Source organism: Lygodium microphyllum, chromosome 1, assembly GCF_053477565.2.
Source record: "Lygodium microphyllum isolate KBCC chromosome 1, Lygodium_microphyllum_v1.1.10, whole genome shotgun sequence".
Lineage (NCBI taxonomy): Eukaryota > Viridiplantae > Streptophyta > Polypodiopsida > Schizaeales > Lygodiaceae > Lygodium > Lygodium microphyllum.
Window position 1 is genome coordinate 12,931,672 of NC_141135.1, and position 18,842 is coordinate 12,950,513.

An 18,842-nucleotide genomic window follows, 5' to 3' on the forward strand; every position below is an offset into this window, starting at 1 on the left:
ATAGAATCACCTGCATCCATTTTCAATGTCTCTAGCTCTTTCTTTAAGAAAGGGATGCAAGTCTCATTCTTGTCTACAAACATCTGCTCCAAAGTTAGCCAAGCTTCTCGTGAAGAAGCTGTTAAACGAATGTGAGGGACGATTGACCGCTGAACTGCCAATGCAATCAACGACAAAGCCTATGCATCACGTGTATCCCATGCTTTTTGAGCTGTTGTTCTTTGTGGAAGTGGCTGAAGTGGAGTAGGCTGAGGTGCCCGTTGTGCACGTCCTCCGGGAGGAGGAGTAGCTGGAGCCACAACTCCAGATCGAGCTTCTTCTCCATTGACATAATCACAAAGATTTTTTGCCACAAGTACATTCTTCATCATGAAGGACCAAAGTGAATAGTTATTTGCATCCAATCTGTCCTCCTTGGATACATAGGTGAAGACATCTCCTCCTTGATTTGCCATGATTATCAATTACCAAAAAAAAGGCAAAAGAGCAATGTCAAAGCGGGACCAAACTGAAAATCTGAAATTTTTCAAAAATTGCAGGAAATAAATTTCTGCAATTAGTACGCAGAGCTGCACTCTGTCAAAATTGTCTTGAATGCACGTAATCCTAGGTGCAATTAGTGTTCAGCAACACTGTATTAGCAAAATCCCCAAAATTTCTTGCTTCAGATTTGTTCACAACAGTCTATCAATGACTGTAATTGCAGTGCATATGCGAATGTCCTCAGAAAACATAAAAGCCCCAAAAAATTTTATGAATGTGCCCAGACATTTTCATCCAATGTGTCCGAGACACATTTCCTGAATTCTATGTCTGCTGCGTAGGAACCTCCTCTTCCAGAAATTAATTCTGGTATAAAAAATGTTTAAAATTTTTAAAATACCTTTGAAATGACAAGCTGTCGCTGGCCACCCCTCTGACTTGAAGCGTGGTGCTGATGGGTGGCTTTGGGGCCAAACGGTGGCCGTTGAAAGGACGGACACTGTCGCATGCAATTTCAGACAAACGAATGGCTGGCGGCAGTCTACAGGTGCAGCGACTGGCGTGTGGCACAAAGAACGCGTTTGACGGGACGTCGGGCGAGGTGTGTAGCGCTGATAGGGCTGGGGGTATCGCAGCAAGACTGGTGGCGGGGCATTGACAAGGCACAGGTACGATGGCCAGAGGGCAAGCGGAGAAGTGGCGCTGGGCGAGGAGCTGCAAGAGACGGGCAGCACATGCGTTGGTGAGCAGGGTAAGGACAGGAGCTGCCATAGAGACTAAACAGAGCCAAGGCAGAGTTGGACTGAGCAAGAAGCTCCCAGAGGCTAAGCAGAGCTAGGCAGAACCTGAGCTGAGCTGAGCAGAGCCAATGCTACTCTCATACCAAATCTGTGATAGGACAGGATCGAAGCTCAACACAGAGAACAGTAGATAGTGTGAGAGTGAAGCACAACACACAATGCAATAGACTGAAAGAGTGTGAGCTGAAAGTACAAGATACAACCCTTAAACCTTAGGGTTGTAGGGGGTGTTCACACCCGAACATGGTAAGTGCCCGTAAATGTGTGTCATAAGCACATACAAAATAATACCATAAGTCTGGGGAGAAAAACCTCTCCTACCGAGAGTAAAAAGTGACCTAGTGTCCTACTAATCACTCACACTCCTATGTGAGTATAGGCATAAGTGAGGCGTGAGTGAAATACCCAATAGTATGATCATTCATGTATAATGTATCCACTCCCATCTATATAGTTGTAATTTGTAGGTAGCAGTAGCACATGCAGCATCAGATTTTGGCATGTTACCCTTAAGTCTTCATCTTATATACTCTAATACCATTGCTATTTAGACTTGAAACATCTATTCTATGATCTTTAGTCCAAAATAATCAAGTTTCTTTTTTCTTCGTACTAATATTGTACCATACCTTATAAAATCTTAACGTACCATTTAGTACCGTATTTTATCATACCGTACCATACCATACCTTTTGTAACCGACAACTATGAGCCAACATGCACCCTTTGTCCGATGCCCTGGATATTTTGTGGTAGGATATCTTCGGAAAAGAAAAATATATGGGCTTGGGCTAGTACAATCCCTTTTTGGTTCCAACTTTAGGCATGAGAGGGGGTGTTGAGCTTAAAAAGCATTACATGTTGACTAGCCATATTAAACAACCCCAAAACAGGCTTAGTTAATTAGTGTACCAAACTTTCATTAAAAAGAAATGCATTCCTAGAGGGTGTCTCTATCCCACAAGCCAAATCCTGATTTCAAACCAACAGCCTGCCCACCACTCAACCTCAATCTTGTTTTTGCAGCTTGTAGGTGCCTTATCTCTACTATTCACACCCCATTCACATAGGTAATCCCAATTTGAGTTGTTGCCACTTCTTCCCATCATCAGGTGCCCATTATCCAGTCCGGTGCTGCTGTTGGCGATTAGTTTTCAGTCTATTCATACTGCTGTCCAGTTGGCGACTGCTGCCTACAGCTGCCAAGACCTTCCCCCCTACCCAGTGTCACATCTATTGCATTTATGCTCTATGACCAGCTGAAAGGCTGTGTTTTTATGTTTGCACATCGTCTTTGCTGCCATGACATCCTAAAGGCTGTGTTTTGCCGATCAGCTCCCTCAACTCTCTACCATGTCATCAGCTAATGGTTTGCTTTGTTGTTTCCTGCACTTCCTGCCCGTTTGTCACTGATCTGGCCATCATAGGGCTGCATCTGCTGTGCCAAAACATTCTCAAAAGCTGCCCGCTGCATTTGGGGATCCGTTATTCTAATCTCTGTATGCAAAGTACAAATATGAACATTTCTAAGAGGAATTGAAAGAATGGAATCCCATATGTCTTCTATGTTTTTAAATTTACTCAAATCTTTAGTCTCTGGTCTTCTTGCTAGATGCAAACTGCTCCAATCTTTAGACCCAACACTTTCCATGCAATAAATAGAAAGCTATTTTGCATTTGCTCCATTGCATATTCCAAGCATACATTTGATAGTTTTTAAAAGAGGTGTGAAGATGCATGGAGATCCAAATCTAAGACAAACTCAACAAATCACACCAATCATGGAAAACCTCACCACCATACACTGTGTGTTTCCTCACTGCAAACCCTAGCAGATCTTACTCCATCATGCTACACAACTACATCTGAAAATATTATTTCAATTTATTAGATTTTGGGGTTATTAACACAATTGGGTCACCCGGAATGCTTTCATCTTTAATTCTGCCTTCAAGGTTCAAAATCATCTTGCAAGGCTGAATGGTCGTCTTCATTGGCAGTTGGACCTTTTTCAGCACACTCGTTTTCTCCCTGAGGAGGATTTAGTCCCTTGGCCTACAATAGTCTTTTCTACTCAACTACCGCGACTCTTCTACTTCTCAAGTAATTATTAATATAATTGCCCATTATAAAAAAGAAAATGAGACAAAGACACTCATATTGAGGTCTATTGAAGGCCAAAATGACCTTTGAGACAAAACTGGTGAATATAACCAAGTGTCTCCTCACAAAAGTAAATAGAGTTGTCTATGTATGCAAGAGCTCCTGTGTCTCATATTATTCTAAATGATCCAATGTTCGGTCATGATAAAAGGATCTTGATCTTTTTATGCAAGTATCTCTTATCAAGGCCATCAACTTCCCTAAAAAGTTAGGTCTCATCATCCTCTATGATTAACGTCATTTCTCATAGAAGACCTCGTTAAGACTCAATTAAACCTTTATTTGATTCCTACCATAGCCTTTGTTCTCATGCTACAAGGATTAAACCCTTTTGAAGCTTCAAAATAATGTGTTTCCATGAGTAGAATTTCTTGAGACTTCATTGTTACTCACTAAATGTCAATAGCTTTATGAGTTTCAAAGTAACCCCCTTAGCATGAACCACCTTTATAATCTCTTTCCGCCATACCCTTTTTAATGCCTTGGAAACCTTGATAAGTCAATTTCCCAAGGAGGGACCAAGTACTTATCTTTCTTTCTTGGACTTTACATGACATTTAGAAATCTAAAAAGACATCTACAATACAAAGAAAATTAATAAGGCAATCTACACCCAAATCTTTTGACATATCTTCTCCACGCGAGGCACTAGCTAGTGGGGGCATATGCATGGATAGAGCCATCTTTGTATCACTTTGTTTGGAAGAAAGAAAGTTTTTGTTATTCTCCCCTTTGTTATCTACTCTCTATTCCTTGCTTAGATTTTGTTCGCTATGCCGTGTAATTTCTACACAGCCATCTAAAAAGCAGTTAACTACGTAATCAATACATTGGTTGTGTAAACAACCAATTTCATGGGCTATAAAGCTAGACCATATTAGCAGTTCCGTAAAAGGAGCCAAAATCCCAAGTCCACAAGAAGGCAACCCTCCCTCTCCTCATCCTCTCAAAAGCACCCTACAAGCTCTCCCATTTCTCACAGAGTGTAGATGATCTCTATGATAATCCTCCAAAATAGTCTATAGTGGAGACATCCGGCAGCTCTATAGCAGAACTACACCTCACAACCAAATATATCAAGCAATAATACTAACAATCAGCTCACATTCATGAGAGTGTCCCTAAGTCCATTCTGCCTACGAGTAATCCAGCGTAAGAATTTTTCTCAATTGCTTGCCAATGATGAGAAAGGAGAGGCTCCCTTAAAAATCCTCAAGGCTCATATTGCCCTGGTGGGCCTCCATCCATAAGCCAAGTTGTGGCCCGCAAGGTTCCAAACATAGTATCTACTATGCCGTGAAAGACGATCCTAAGGCTCTCCTCCACGCCTTTTAAGGTCTAGGATAGTCCCATAGAAAATGCCTTTGAGTCTCCTCTCACTCACCATATCTAACACCTCCCATTGGGACCCCTGCTACACCCTACCCATATACCAACTCTAAGTTCCTATGGGCTACTAGCCATAAGAAGAGAGAGATCTTCATAGGCCTGAAGGTGTCATCCAACCTCCTCCAAAAGTATGACAAAATATAATGTCAAGTGCTGTGTCTCTGCCAGTGAGGAGTGGCCTCTGGCTGCACTCTGATCCTATCACAACTGATATGAGTGGCCATGCAAATTTTTGCAAATGTTTGAAAGAACTGAAGAACGCTGACCCAAACATCTTGACTTTTCGGGGGCCTTAAAGAATGCCATATCTTGTTAAGAAGAAAACTTTTAAGGAGCCCTTAGCACCTTGCCAAGGCTCTCTAATGTTGATATTAATAGCGAGTTCTTAGTGGATCTTAGTACATGTTTAGCATCAAACCTCCCGAACAGTGCCTAATAAATTTAGGGCCACGTTTGCATAATTATTTGCTTCCTGTATGAATGAAAGCATGATTCAACTTAGGTGTAAGCACAGAGAGACATAAAGTGTCTTTATAACAGCCTTGTACAAGCAGACGTTCATTTATTAACAAGGTCCAGCTGACCCTTTCTTTCTTTTCCCAATGTCAGGATGGAATCAGAAGGATCAGCAGAGAAACTGTTACATTAAGCAGGAGGAGGATGGGAGGTGGTACAAAAGACAAGAAATTTCCAACAAAGTATTGCCATAAAGAAGGCAGTAAAGAAAGAAAGAACTAGAGAAAAGTGATTCGTGCCTCAAGTGACTGATGCTTTTCAATTACCTTTTGATAACTGTCCTTTAAGAAGACAGAAAATAGCTCACATTGTAAACTACTATCAACACACCTGAAATGCACTCTTCCCATCTGCTGGGCTGTCATGTGGCATCATTCTTAGAATCACGGCATCATAATCCGGAATTATAGCGGATGTAGCCGGGACCATTAAACCACACATTCCAAGCAGGGAGGCTGCACCAATTGATCTTAGTAGGCTGGACTTCCCTCCTCCATTGGGACCAGTAAGAAGATATAACGAGCTCATATTTACGGTATTTGACACAGCTAGACTTTGTGCCTTGTCCACCCAATAGGGAATCAAATCGACAAACTCTGGCTCTGTTCGCTTCTTATCATCATCCCCAGAACCTCCCTGCATAAATCAGGTCACGCCAGAAAGTATACTTCAGTTCTTCCCCATTAAAGCATCTGACTGACATAACATAACATAACCAAAGAACACCTACAGTCACACAGGATCAGCCACTCTATTTCATGAATTTATTCAAAGTATATCTCAGACACTTATGACTTGAAAATGTAAGCACAGAGCAAGAATGGTAGAGAGGCAAAAAGACTTGCACCTTACCATATCACATAGATCTGCAAAGCTCCAATTCCTTCGCCTTGCCTCACTTCCCAACCAAAACAGAAAGAGATAAAAAGAAAGGAAAAATCTCAGCCTGAGATCCACATTGAAAAGCACTTTCTCACGAAACTTTCATGCATGAAATATTGGACAAAGGAAGAAGCCTTTCCAGGCAAACTTTCTGACTGCTAATGTAAGACAGCTTTCATGCACATTGGCATTACACTCCTACAATACAGCCTTAAAGCACAAGAACCTAATCCAGAAACTTTCCTTTAAAAGTAAATGATAATAATGGTTTGTTGATATATAACCTCTTTGACACCCAACATAAGCATAAAACACAAGGCCAAAGAAACTTATTCCATGTCTAAATATTACTAGGTCTTTTTCAAGCATACACATAACCAACTAAACACATGCCAACCACACCTTACCATCCTGATAGAAAAGAGAACCATTATCATGTTCTACTGGCCCTTTAGTGTTCATTGTCTCTGAGCTACCCTAACCCTAATTGTGTGATTTATATGATTGTAAAAGAGCACTTGGGCAAGTGAACAATTACAATATAAGGGCAATGTCCAAGTGACACCATTACATAGCATTTTCTATAACCATGACATCTTGCATTACCCCATGGATTGGCATTATGTTCTCGTAAACATGCATCTATGTGCATTTATCTCTTCTTTGTTAGGGAGTGGTCATCTCTGAATCCACCATATTCAAAACAGCTTCCATACAGTCTCCTTGTTTGCATTCTCCTTACACTCCCCATACAATTTTCTTCATCAGCAACACCTTGGGTGCTCAAGATAGCTAATTTGTTTTATGTTGTGTTGGATCTAATCATCCCTTTTCGTTCTCCCTAGCAACAAGTTACTTAATAGGGCGCAAATCATTACTCCCACAAAAAAAAAAAACCCAACACTACCCAAAAAAAAAAGTTTAAAGTGGTTCCATCTGCCTTTGTAACTCCTAATACACTACTCAGCAGCTGATGAGCACTACTTGTCCAATGCCTTGGCCTCTCTAGAGTGCCCCTTTGGGCTCCCTTGATAAGATAATCATCACCTTTGTAGTCTTGGTAGATCACTGGCAACCGACAAGCACCCTTTGTCCCATGCCCTAGCTGCTTTGGGGTGGGATGCCTTGGGGTAAATAAAAATGGGTTTGAGCTATCTTAACAGTCCCATCTTGGTTCTAGTTTTGGGCCTGAGAGAGGGTGTTGAGCTAAGTTCTTGATTGCAGTCCCAAAACTCAATACTTACTAAACTTTCATTAGACAGAAATGTACTCCTAGAGATGTGTATGTCCCATAAGCCAAACCCTAATTTGGGAGGATCCGCACTTCTACAAATAGACACGCTGCCCACCACAGCCTCAATTCTATTTTGCAAATTGTTGGCACTTTTCTATCCTGTCCACACCTCATTTGCAGAGGATATCTCAGTTCAAGCTATCGTCTACTACTGTCCATTGCATAGTGCCTACCGTCCAGCCTTTTCCATCAGCTAGCAACCTGTTTTCAGCCTGCATTTACTGTCAAATCAACTGCTGCTGCTGCCTGCATTTGGACCTGATCTGTTGCCGCCAACCTGCCACGTCGTCAACCACACCTGTGTTTGTTGTTTCCCACTGTCGTCTGCACTGCCAAATCATCAAACTGCATGCATTTGCAAATTTCTGCAGTCGCCTAACCGCCACATTAACATCCAACCTGCATTTTGCTGATTTTGCTTCCATTTTTCCCATTTGACACTGATCCAGCCTTTGTAGACTATGTTTGCTGCTCGTAGACTTCTCCGGAGGCTATCTATTGTGATTCGGGATCCATCATAGTACAACACTATAGCTCGTACTCTTTGCCCTCGCCCTAGAGAGACAAGAGTTCAAGGGTCTTTTGAGTTACCCTAACCCTAATTGTGTTCTTTATCAATCTCTACTTTGTTATATGATTGTGTTTGTTATTTGTCGATGAGTATTTCTTTACATAGGGTGCAAGGTGGCTCTAAGAGGATCAGAACAAAAAGAGATGCCCTCTTGCGCACCTACAACTCTCAAACCTTTTTCCATACCACTCCTCAGATGGTCTAGCATTATAGCTTCTTTGATTGGTCGCGTCCACACAACCACTATATTTATGATGTGTTTAGCTACTCTGTACCGGGGTTCTTTATACTTTGTTGCCTCAAAGGGGTTTATAAATAGAATTCTCCTTTCTTAACAGAGAAATTGGTATCCTTAGATGCTTCTCTTCTCCTACCTATCACATAAGGCCATTGCCTTGTGCCTATGATATTGGACAAGGCCTAGGCTTTATCTACACTACAAGATTGGCCAAGGAAGTCTTCATCATGGAGGAAGTAAAGAAGATGGCAATGTTCAAGATTGAAGATAGTACATGGATATACTTGTTTCACTATAGCCTTAATTCCTCTCCTTTTGCCATCTTCAACACAAGATTTCATATACCTAAAAGATGCAAGTCAATGTGATGAGCATAGTATGTCAAAACCCATTGCAGATGGTGTTTTTTATTTGCAAAAAGAGTGTCGCTAAGTATATTGCTTGGAAGAATTTTACAATAAAGTAGATATGCTCAAAAGTCTAGCTGCAGCTATTTTAAAATTAAAAAACAATTGTATATACAAGCCCCTCAAGGAGGTCTAGGAAGACGAGGGAGAGAAGCAATGGATGGGATGTATCACCACCTAAGGCCACCTACCTACATCGCAAAAAACAAGCTGCAGTCAACCCAAGTGAGTATGAACTAATGTCATATCTGCTCTTGGGCTAGGTGCAGCAAGATAGGGAAGCAGACAAACTCCTCTCCACAACAATTGAGTTGCCTCACATGACTCAAGACAATGCTTTGGAGTCTCCAAGCACTACTATGGGCAACACTTATAGACTCAACCTTGTTGCATCTACGCCAACCGATTCCCAATTGCCATGTCCCTATGTGTGACAAGCCAAACGAAATAGGGCACTCTCCTCGATAGCCAACTTTGCCACAGGTGTCACTAGAAGGTCCAACATCACAAAAAACAAGCTGCCGCCACCCCAAGTGAGTATGAGCTGGTGTCATATCTACTCTTTGGCTAGGCAGAACAAGAAAAGGAAGCACACCAACTCTCTCCACAACAATCAAGTTGCCTCACATGACAAAGACAATGTGTTGGAGTTTCCAAGCACTACGTGCAACACTTAATAGACTCAATATTGTTGCATCTAGGTCAACCAATTCCCGGTTGCCACGTCCCACGTGTGACAAGCCAAATGAAATAGGGCACTCTCCTCGTTAGCCAACTTTTCGAAAAGTATCACTAGAAGATCCAACAAAAAGCATCCATTATGGTATGCTCTGCACAGTGTCTGTTGCATGAGGGTGCCCAATCCATATCATCCTGCACCAAAAAATGTCTATTAATCCTAGATAAGTAGGCCAAGAAGCATTGCAGCTTCTTGGCGGCTACAATGGCTAGCCAATACCACTCTCTATAGACCTACTCACAAATATAGAGATGCCACTCCAACATATCAGACCAGTGTACAGGTCCAACTACCAAGACTTCCCTTGGAGATTGATGGCGCAACACCTCCTCCAAGGGATATGTGAACTTTCAAGGAAAACCATACCCAATTATCCTCTATGGATGGCTAGTCAATCATCCTGGTGAGCTAACAAGAAGGCGCTCGAGGTAGAGGGCACTACCCAGTCTGCATGCCACCACCTACAATGGGATGCCCATAGATAAGAACTATGCTGCCCATAACTCTCCTTGTTGCACTAGCTCTCTCTGGAGAGGAGCTAACCAATCCTAAGGCATTGTTGCACCAATATCTCTCCTCTTAGCCTTTGCCCCCATCCAACATCCTATGGCCTCTTATAGAACCTCCAAATTCGCCATCCTGTAGACATCCCTCCAAACCCCGATATAGTGGGCAAGGCCGGCCTCCCAACCAGCCCATTGGATATGGAAGTGCTTTACTAGCTACAACATGTCAAGGTCTTAGATCTATGATTAAAATACAATAAGGTTTCTATCAATTTCCTCCTAACGTGTTGGGTTCGCTCCTCTAGGGCCTTACACAGAAACTACCAAACACATAGTGAGCTACAAAGGAAGATTTAGGGAGTTTTCTTGGTGCTATAGTGAAGATCCATCCCAAGGACAATCGCTACTCCTCGCCTAGTGGAGGTTTGCACTCATAAAAGCCCTCCTAGAGGACTTTCCATGTCTCCTCGCCTAGAGTGAGCCCTAGAGCATTTTACCAAGCAAGGCTAACTCTTAAGTCTTTGGATCAATGATCCTGAGGTCTCCCTCAAAGTGATGACAAATGAGGGTCTCCCAAGCCACCTTAGAACAAGAATCCCTAGACGCATCCAAGCATGTCCATACGAAGTTCCACACCAAACAAATGCAGTTGAATCACACATGACACAAAGAACACACCAACACGAAGCAATGTACCATGTTGGTGATAAAAGAACCTAGTTGAACTAAGGACTTCCTCACCAAATAGAGGTGGGCCATAGTCCAGTAGGTCAACTTCCACCAGATGCAGACAAGCACTAGGACAATCTACCACGCTACTATGATGTCAAGTCCCACCTGGAACCCAAGGTATATGACTCTTAAACGCCTGCTCACCCATCTGTCACCTAAGTGGATGCCCTACTCACTGCTAAAATTTGGGTCTGTAAGAAAACCCAACTCACTCCCACCCGTTGATTTCCACACCTGTTGCCATGCAAAACACCCCTAACACTAACCTCACTCTCTCCAACGTCACCTCATCATCCTCAACATAGAGGGCCATGTCATCTACATACTTTGAGTCCAACAACTCTATCTTAGTCCTCATTGGTAGCCTGAGGATTTGCGAGTGACTCGCTCTCAAGCAAAGGAAATAAGGAATCAGCTCTGTAAAGAGTAAGAAGAGATAAAGAGCTAGAAAGACGCCTTTACAAACTGACTACTCTAATCGAAACTATATCCCTCTCTACCCTGCAATGATCGCTCCACTGAAAGTGACTAATTTATATAGTGTGGAAACACCACCAATCAACTACTGAGTGAAACCTAGCCGTGCCATGGTGCCATCCAAGGATTGTCAATCAGCCCTCTCAATGGCCTTCTCGAAGTCTAGGAGCACCACCACCCACTAGCCCTTGTGCTAAACCCACTCTATGGTTGTGAAGAAGATGAACACATTGTCCAAGATACTCCTATCTTGGACAAAGTATGTTTGTGTGTCATGAATGATGTCCAAGAGAATGGGGTGAAGTTAGGTGCCCCATCTTTGCCAACACCTTATAGGCTACTAGCAACAAAGTGATCAACTACCACTAGGATACCTCTTAGTGGTATTCTCCTTTTGGGAGGAGACAAACTACGCATGCTCAATATTGACATGCCACCTAGTATCCACCCTACATTGACAATCTTCTAAAATGCTCATAGCAGGGGGGTCCTTCACCTCCTCCCAATAGGTGAGGAAGAAATCTCTAGACAAACCGTCCGCTCCTAAGTCCTCAATAAAGGGGGAGAGGAGAGATTGCCCCATCTCAACTACCACTAGGGATGGGATACAGTCCCACATCCAGCACAAATAGTCTCTTGTTGAAAATGCTATTTGTACAAGTTGGTAGCGAGTCCCATCTCCTCCTCTAAGGACATAACGAATCCTTCCATATTGGTCATGGAAGCTACGAATTTGGTCCTCAGAAGGCTATTGCATCTAGAAGAACTCTTTACAAAATGTTTCTTTTCCAATAGCAACTAAGGTGCAAAAAGAGAAGTTTGTCCTCTTGTCCTCTAGGCTCAAAAGTCTCATCTATGACAACAACTCCTAGACGTGGAGGATAGAATCACCATAATAACCTGTAGATGGTTCTTAAATAAGTCTCTCTCCTCCTCCCAACACTGTTCTTGAGCCTAAAGTGAGAGGTGAGAGGGGAGAGGTGAGAGAATGCACAAAGATCGAGGCTCAAGCTCAACTGCAAGTACAGTTCACAGTGAAGAGAGTGTGTGAGTGTGAAAGCACGACACCCAATGCAATAATCAAGAGTCTAAGGTGCAAGTACAAAGTACAACCCTTAAACCTCATTGTTATAAGAGGGTGTTCATACCCGAAAGGTGTGAAACACGATAAGTGCCCAAATTATGTAACATAGGCACATAAAATAAAAGGAAATGAACCTGGGGGAGCAAACCTCTCATAACGAGAGTAAGAAGTCATGAGGAAAAGCTTTGGTGAAGATGTTAACATTACTAGTGGTAGGACACCAGACAAGGCTGATATTACATGCATGTAGCCTCCCTCTGACAAAGTGATAGTGGATCTCAATGTGTTTCGTGCGTGCATAAAACACTGGGTTCCGTGCCACTGCAATGGCACTCTAAGTATCAGTGAATAAAGATGTAGACTCCATGACAGATACATCCAAATCAACCAACAAATGTCTAAGCCATACGCATTCAATTGTGGTAGTGAAAGTTGCCTTGTATTCAACTTCACATGATGATGTGGCAACGGTGGATTGTTTCTTGAGAAGCCAAGAGATGCAAGATGAGCCAAGAAAGAAACAATCACCACCAGTGAGTGACAAGAATCATAATTATCAGCCCAATCAGAATCACTGTAAGCATGTAAGTGCAGTGGTCCCCCCTTGGTATAAAGCAATCTAAGAGTCCTAGTATCCTACAAGTAATGGAAAACACGATTAACAGCTTGCCAATGTGACATGCATGGTTGATGCATATATCTACTTAGGGGTGAAACTGCAAACTGTATGTCTGGTCTTATGTTGCATAAGTAAATAACACATCCAACTGCTGGAGCATATGTAGGGGTATCAAACAAGTCACCATCATTATGCAAGGATAGCTTTAGTCCAAGTTCCAATGGTGTACAAACTCGCTTGCAATCATATAGCCAAAACTCTTGAGAAGAGTACCAATGTATCTAGACTATGACGATACTATGCCTCTAGCATCATGAATGAACAGAAGGCCCAAGTAATAGTGCAAAGGCCTCAAATTTGACATCTCAAAAGTTTGCTGCGAATTTTGTTTCAATGCTAAAATCTGATCAACATGTGTCCCTGTAAGCAAAAGATCATCAACATATAGACATAAGACCAATAAGGATCCCCCTCTTTACATACGTAAAGGGTAGACTCCGATGAGCTGTTTATGAACCCTTGCCTAAGTAAAAAGGCATCAATCTTTGCATACCAAGCTCGAGGAGCTTGCTTCAAACCATATAAAGCCTTTTTCAGCTTGCACACCAAGTGTTCAGATCCCACATTTGCAAAACCAATGGGCTTGTACATACACTACTTCTTGAAGTTCCCCATGTAAAAATGCACTCTTTATATCAAGATGGTGCACAATCCATCCGTAATGGCTGCAAAGCAACCATAGACCTAATGGCAATCATGCGCGATGTAAGAGCAAATGTCTCTTCATAGTCAATGGCTCTCTTCTGTGCATAGCCTTTAGCCACAAGCTTGGCCTTATACTTATCAATGGATCCCTTTGCATTTCCTTTTAGCTTATAGACCCACTTTGTACCAATGGCTTTCTTCCCAAAACACAAGGACACTGAATCCAACGTTTGATTCTTTATGATGGAATCAAACTCAGCTTGCGTTGCTTCCATCCAATGCACACTATGTTGTGCATCCTTAAAACATTCACGCTCCTCATCATCAAGTGTATCTAGTGCCATAACAAACTCCATGGTATGTGCACCATCATGCATAGGAGCTTGCCTTCTAATACGACCAGCAATAGGAGCATCCAAATGACTATATCTTTCATAGTCTACAAATACCATCTAGGTATCTGCCTAGCTTCCTTACTGTGTACAAGCTCTTGCTGAATTTCAAATTCAGCACCTTGCTGAATATTCAGATCAGCCATAGGCTGATTTTCTGCATTACCCAATGGAGTAGCTGGCCACACATTAAGTTCACTTACTAAAGCTCGAGCTGTATACCTTGGAGACGTGTGCATATGCAAGACACCCAAAAGTACGACAATGTCCAACAAAAGGCTTCCAGCTGTTCCAAGCCTCAAAAGGCGTTGCATTCTTTAATTGTGGTGGGGCACCTATTCAAAACATGGCAAGCCTACATAACTACTTCCATCTAAAACCTATGTGCCAAGCTCTTTACTTTCAGCACACATCTGGCCATCTCCATGAGTGACTGATTCTTCCTCTTTGCAATCCCATTTTGTTATGGAGTATGAGCAGTAGTGTATTGATTAATAATGCCTTTTTACTTCAGAAAAGAATTCAACATAGAAGACATGTATATCCCCCCCTCAGTCTGAATAAAGAGTCTTAACCTTGCACCTAGATTGATTTTCAAAATGTGCTACAAAAGCCAAAACTGAATCATACACTTCTAACTTTTTCACCAAAGAGTAGGCCTAGCAAAAGCGAGTAAAGTCATCAATAAAACTGACAAAATAGTAACAGCCACCCAATGACTTTGTTTGCATAGGGCCACATCTATTCGAGTGCACAATTTGTAATCAGGTGGTTGCTCTAAAAGCAACATCACGAGAAAATGAAAAACGATACATTTTTCTCAAAATGCACCCCTCGCATATGTGCTCAAGAGGTCTCTCCAAGAGAGGTAAATGATCAAGCATTTATGTACACTGCATAAGCATCAAGCTACCATAGTTTACATGCCCCATGCGAGCATGCCATAACTCTGCCTGTGACATAGCATCCAACTAAAAAAACATGCCATAACTAAAAAAGTTCCGAACTCATCTAACCCATGATATAAAGTACCAGTCAAAACCAAAGTCATGCGTCTCCTATCTCTAACCATACATCTGTCATCATCAAAGATGACTTGTAATCCACACCTTGGCAAAGACGAAATAGATAGCAAATTCTTCTTTATGCCTAGCACAAATAAGGCATCTTGCAAGTGGAGAATAGAGCCATCAATGGCTGTCAACACAATCTCCCCAATGCCTCTAACAGGGTATGATGCATTGTTGGCACATTGTACAGACTTGCCAACAAGGGCTGCAACAACAAAATAAAAAAAATCCCTACAAGATGTGATGTGCCTAGAAGCACCACTGTCAAAAAAACCATGTTCTTGCATCCTCAGTAGAGCTAAACACTCTATCAACCCAAGAAAAGTCATAACTGCATGTGTAAAGCCAATAGTCCCTATCTACAACAAAAGACACGGACTCAGTAGCAGTGGAAGGTGCGTCAGAAACAAACATCCCTCACTCTTTCTTCTTCTCCTTGGCTATGCACTTTCTACATTCTATGATGTAGTGTCCTAGCTTCTTGCAATAGTAGCACTTACCCTTCTTGGCTTGCGTGCCCCCTATTTCTTGCTACCTTGTGAAGTACCTAAAGTCCCAGAGCTCTACGAAGCATTTTTGGCTTGGCTGCCCTTGCCATAAAAGCCTACTCAGAGGCTATAACATTCACACTGTTGTTCTTTCTTGTCTGCTCTTCCTCTAATAACAAACTGACCAACTGAAGGAAAGAAAGCGGCTGTGGGGAAATCCTCATGGTGAGGTTCAATCCCGTGTGTCCCATGCCTTTTCTGCTGCTCATCTCTGGGGAAGTGGCTAAGCTGGAGCAAGCGGAGTTGCCCGTTGTCCACGTCCTCCTAGAGGAGGTGTAGCAAGAGCCACAACTCCGAGCCTAACTTCTTCACCCCTTACATAATCCCAACGATCCTTTGAAATTAGCACATTCTTCGAATGGTGACTACGGTGTAGACCTGTAGGCAAAGAAGTAGGAACAATCGTGGATACGTGGGGCAACATGTAGATCTCACGTGATCTGACAACATGGCAGGTTGGAGGTTCCATCATCCAGTTGACGTCCATGTGGGCCAGTGTGTGGATCATGCCAGACATGGTGATATGGTGAGCTGGAACCCCCGACATCTGGCTGCATGTTGGCCCCTAGAAGACCATGTGGGACTCGAAGTGGAGGCCACTTGAGTTTCCAATAACTGTTTTAAGTGTGTCCACACACAGAGATCTGCCCAGATTTGGCAAAGCAGCCATCAAGACAGGGACAGCAGCTCTGGTGCTGAATAATGTGAGGAAGTATGTAAAGCACCCTCTATCTAGGCAGCTCTGGCGGTGCCAGTCTCCATCTCTTGAAAGAGTTTCTCGGTCACATCTGAGCTCAAGTACAAACAATCCTAGACATCATTAATCCTCATACTCCAAGATCCAGCAGAGTGATCCAAATCTCTTTTGGAAATGACACTGCTATCGCAATCCGATCTTATACATCCAGAGAAGGAAAAGAAGGGAAGAGGAAATGCAAGAGGGAAGAGACACCGCTGAAAACCGTTGGATACTGAAAGGAGGGGGGGATGGGAATTGAGTGCCGTGCCACTTCATAAGTTCACAAGGAAACACATTTAAAACTGAAGTGAATTACAATCCCCCACAAAACCCTATTTGATACAGAAGTGCATTTAGGCTAAGAGGAGAGAAGAAGCCCGTTGAACATCATACTGCCATATACTTGATATCCATCATTTTAATCAAATGAATTCCATCATATTTTCCAGTACCTTCGATGCATAAGCATAACCTTTAATGTGCTTCACCATTGTGAGTGACAAGACCACAAATGCAATTGAGCCTGTAAAAACACTTCCTAAAACTGTTCCATTGATGTTATAAAACACTTCTTAAAAATGTTCCATTGATGTTATAACTTGTAATTCCCTCATGAATTACTCAACACAAGGCCACTAAACCCTTCCATTTTATATGTACCAACCTAACATGCGCAACCAGTGTCTTTCCAATAATACTCAGCACAGAGATGAACACAATAGTGTTCAACTTTGATTTTGTATCTTCTGCTAGGGTGCGCAACACTTCATAAACCCTATCCATTGCATTTTGCACAGCGTCTTTGTACCTGAAATTTTGATTCAAAAACATTCAATAAGATAACAGAAAGTCCACCAGCAATCCTTCTGCCTTAGGTTAAGATGAAGATGTGAGATCATGCCCTAAAAGGAAAAGTGTCTAGACATATGATTCACCTCTCTAAGGATCTCTCCACATTAATAGTTGTATACAAATCATCTTTGACCTTCTTGCCTTTTGCATCTACAGCTGGGACCAGGGCCTTAAGTAGTAATTTTTCTTCTGGCGTAATAGCTGATTGGCCAGAGAAGTTACGCAATTTTAACCAAACAGCCTCTTGTTCTCTGGAGAAGATAATTTCAGCTTTGGGAACTCCCAACCATGTATCACTAGCTCTAGCACGTAATAAGACAGGAACAAAGTCAGCTTCCACCTGTCCCAAAAGAATTTTACAATGGAGTCAAATTATATGCAACAATACACATCAAGAGTGAGAAAAAGAACAAATGAATGGCACAGTCAATTTCTCAAAGAAACTCTCCAGCACACAAGCCTAATCAATGGGCACTTCACAAAGTTCACTTTTGTGACCTACATATTTTGAACTAAGATGGCAAGCCTTTGAAGCAGTCGTAAAATCTAACGAGGGTACTAAGAGTTGGCATAACTAGGGCAAAGCTGCTTAAAAGCCAAACTCTGATCACACTACTGGCAATAACACAGCTGTGAGGAGCAAGTGTAGTAACAATTGAAACACCACCTAATTACATGAGGCTCTGGAGGAACTCGAAGGAAAACGAGCTCGGTCGCCCGTCATCGCTGACCTGCCACCGTGCTCCCACAACCCCTGTCTCCCCCGTTCACTCGCTGCAGCGCCCCCCCCCCCACGACCCAACCGTTCCGTCCACCTGTCCCCTCCCGCAACGCGCTGTGCCTCTCCCCCCCACCAGACTGTCACGCCATCGAGCTGCTTCCAACAGCACTGCCCCACACCCGTCCCCCCCCCCCCCCAACTCTGGCTCCGCCAGAAAAACCTCTTCGCGCCAACCTCCCTCCGCCCTGGTTCCGAGCTGACGCCCAGCCCCCCCCCCAAATCTTGCGCTGACCCCCAATCAGACGCCCAACCTGACGTTCTCTGTTGTCCCCCCCTTTCTGACCCCTCTGCGCCTCCCAAATCTGATGCCCAGTCCCCCCCCAACTCCCGCGCTGTCCCCCGTCCCTTTCAACTGGCAGCTCCAGCCCCCTCACCCACGCAACTTCAGTCTGGAAACATCTTTTGTGGCGCCTGGTGCCTCCATCACCATCAGAAAACAGAACCCCTCCCCCCCCCCCCCCCCCCCCTTCATCGACATCGCACACCACCCCCACCCCACCCCGGTTGCTCCCTCCATTTGCAGCAACGCTCCCCCCCTCCAGCAGTTCAGCAGTGTGATCGGCACGTTTTTCAATGGGGACGCGCAATGGAAACCTCTGGTCACATACCGGCGCACTCAACGAGTGCCCCCCCATCAACCTTGCACGTAGTCCTCTCTGAGGAACAGCTCTTAGCCGTCCGAGCTAAGGAGCTGGAGCTAATGTAAACAGCGATTTATGGTCAGGTAGTAGGACATTCCCCAACTAGGGCGCGGCTTCGGGACTGGCTACACTCCACGTTGCGCATCGGGACAGCGCAAATCGAGGAGGCAGTCCTATTGGGCCAACGGATCTTCATGGTTTGGCTCAGCTCGGC

The 18,842-nt window shown here is 43.3% G+C and overlaps 1 protein-coding gene across 4 annotated transcripts in view; it reads right to left on the bottom strand.

Annotated features, from left to right (window-relative positions):
* MSH1 (MUTL protein homolog 1) overlaps window positions 1-18,842 on the bottom strand; it is a 192,158-nt gene that overhangs the window by 63,187 nt on the left and 110,129 nt on the right. For all 4 annotated transcript variants that reach the window (XM_087670082.1, XM_087670011.1, XM_087670164.1 and 1 more), the window contains 4 exons: window positions 17,290-17,546; window positions 17,019-17,162; window positions 6,204-6,249; window positions 5,682-5,987 (listed from right to left, as the gene is read on the bottom strand). In XM_087670082.1, coding sequence (XP_087526208.1) covers window positions 5,682-5,987; window positions 6,204-6,249; window positions 17,019-17,162; window positions 17,290-17,546 — 753 coding nt within the window. The remainder of the gene's footprint in view (window positions 1-5,681; window positions 5,988-6,203; window positions 6,250-17,018; window positions 17,163-17,289; window positions 17,547-18,842) is intronic.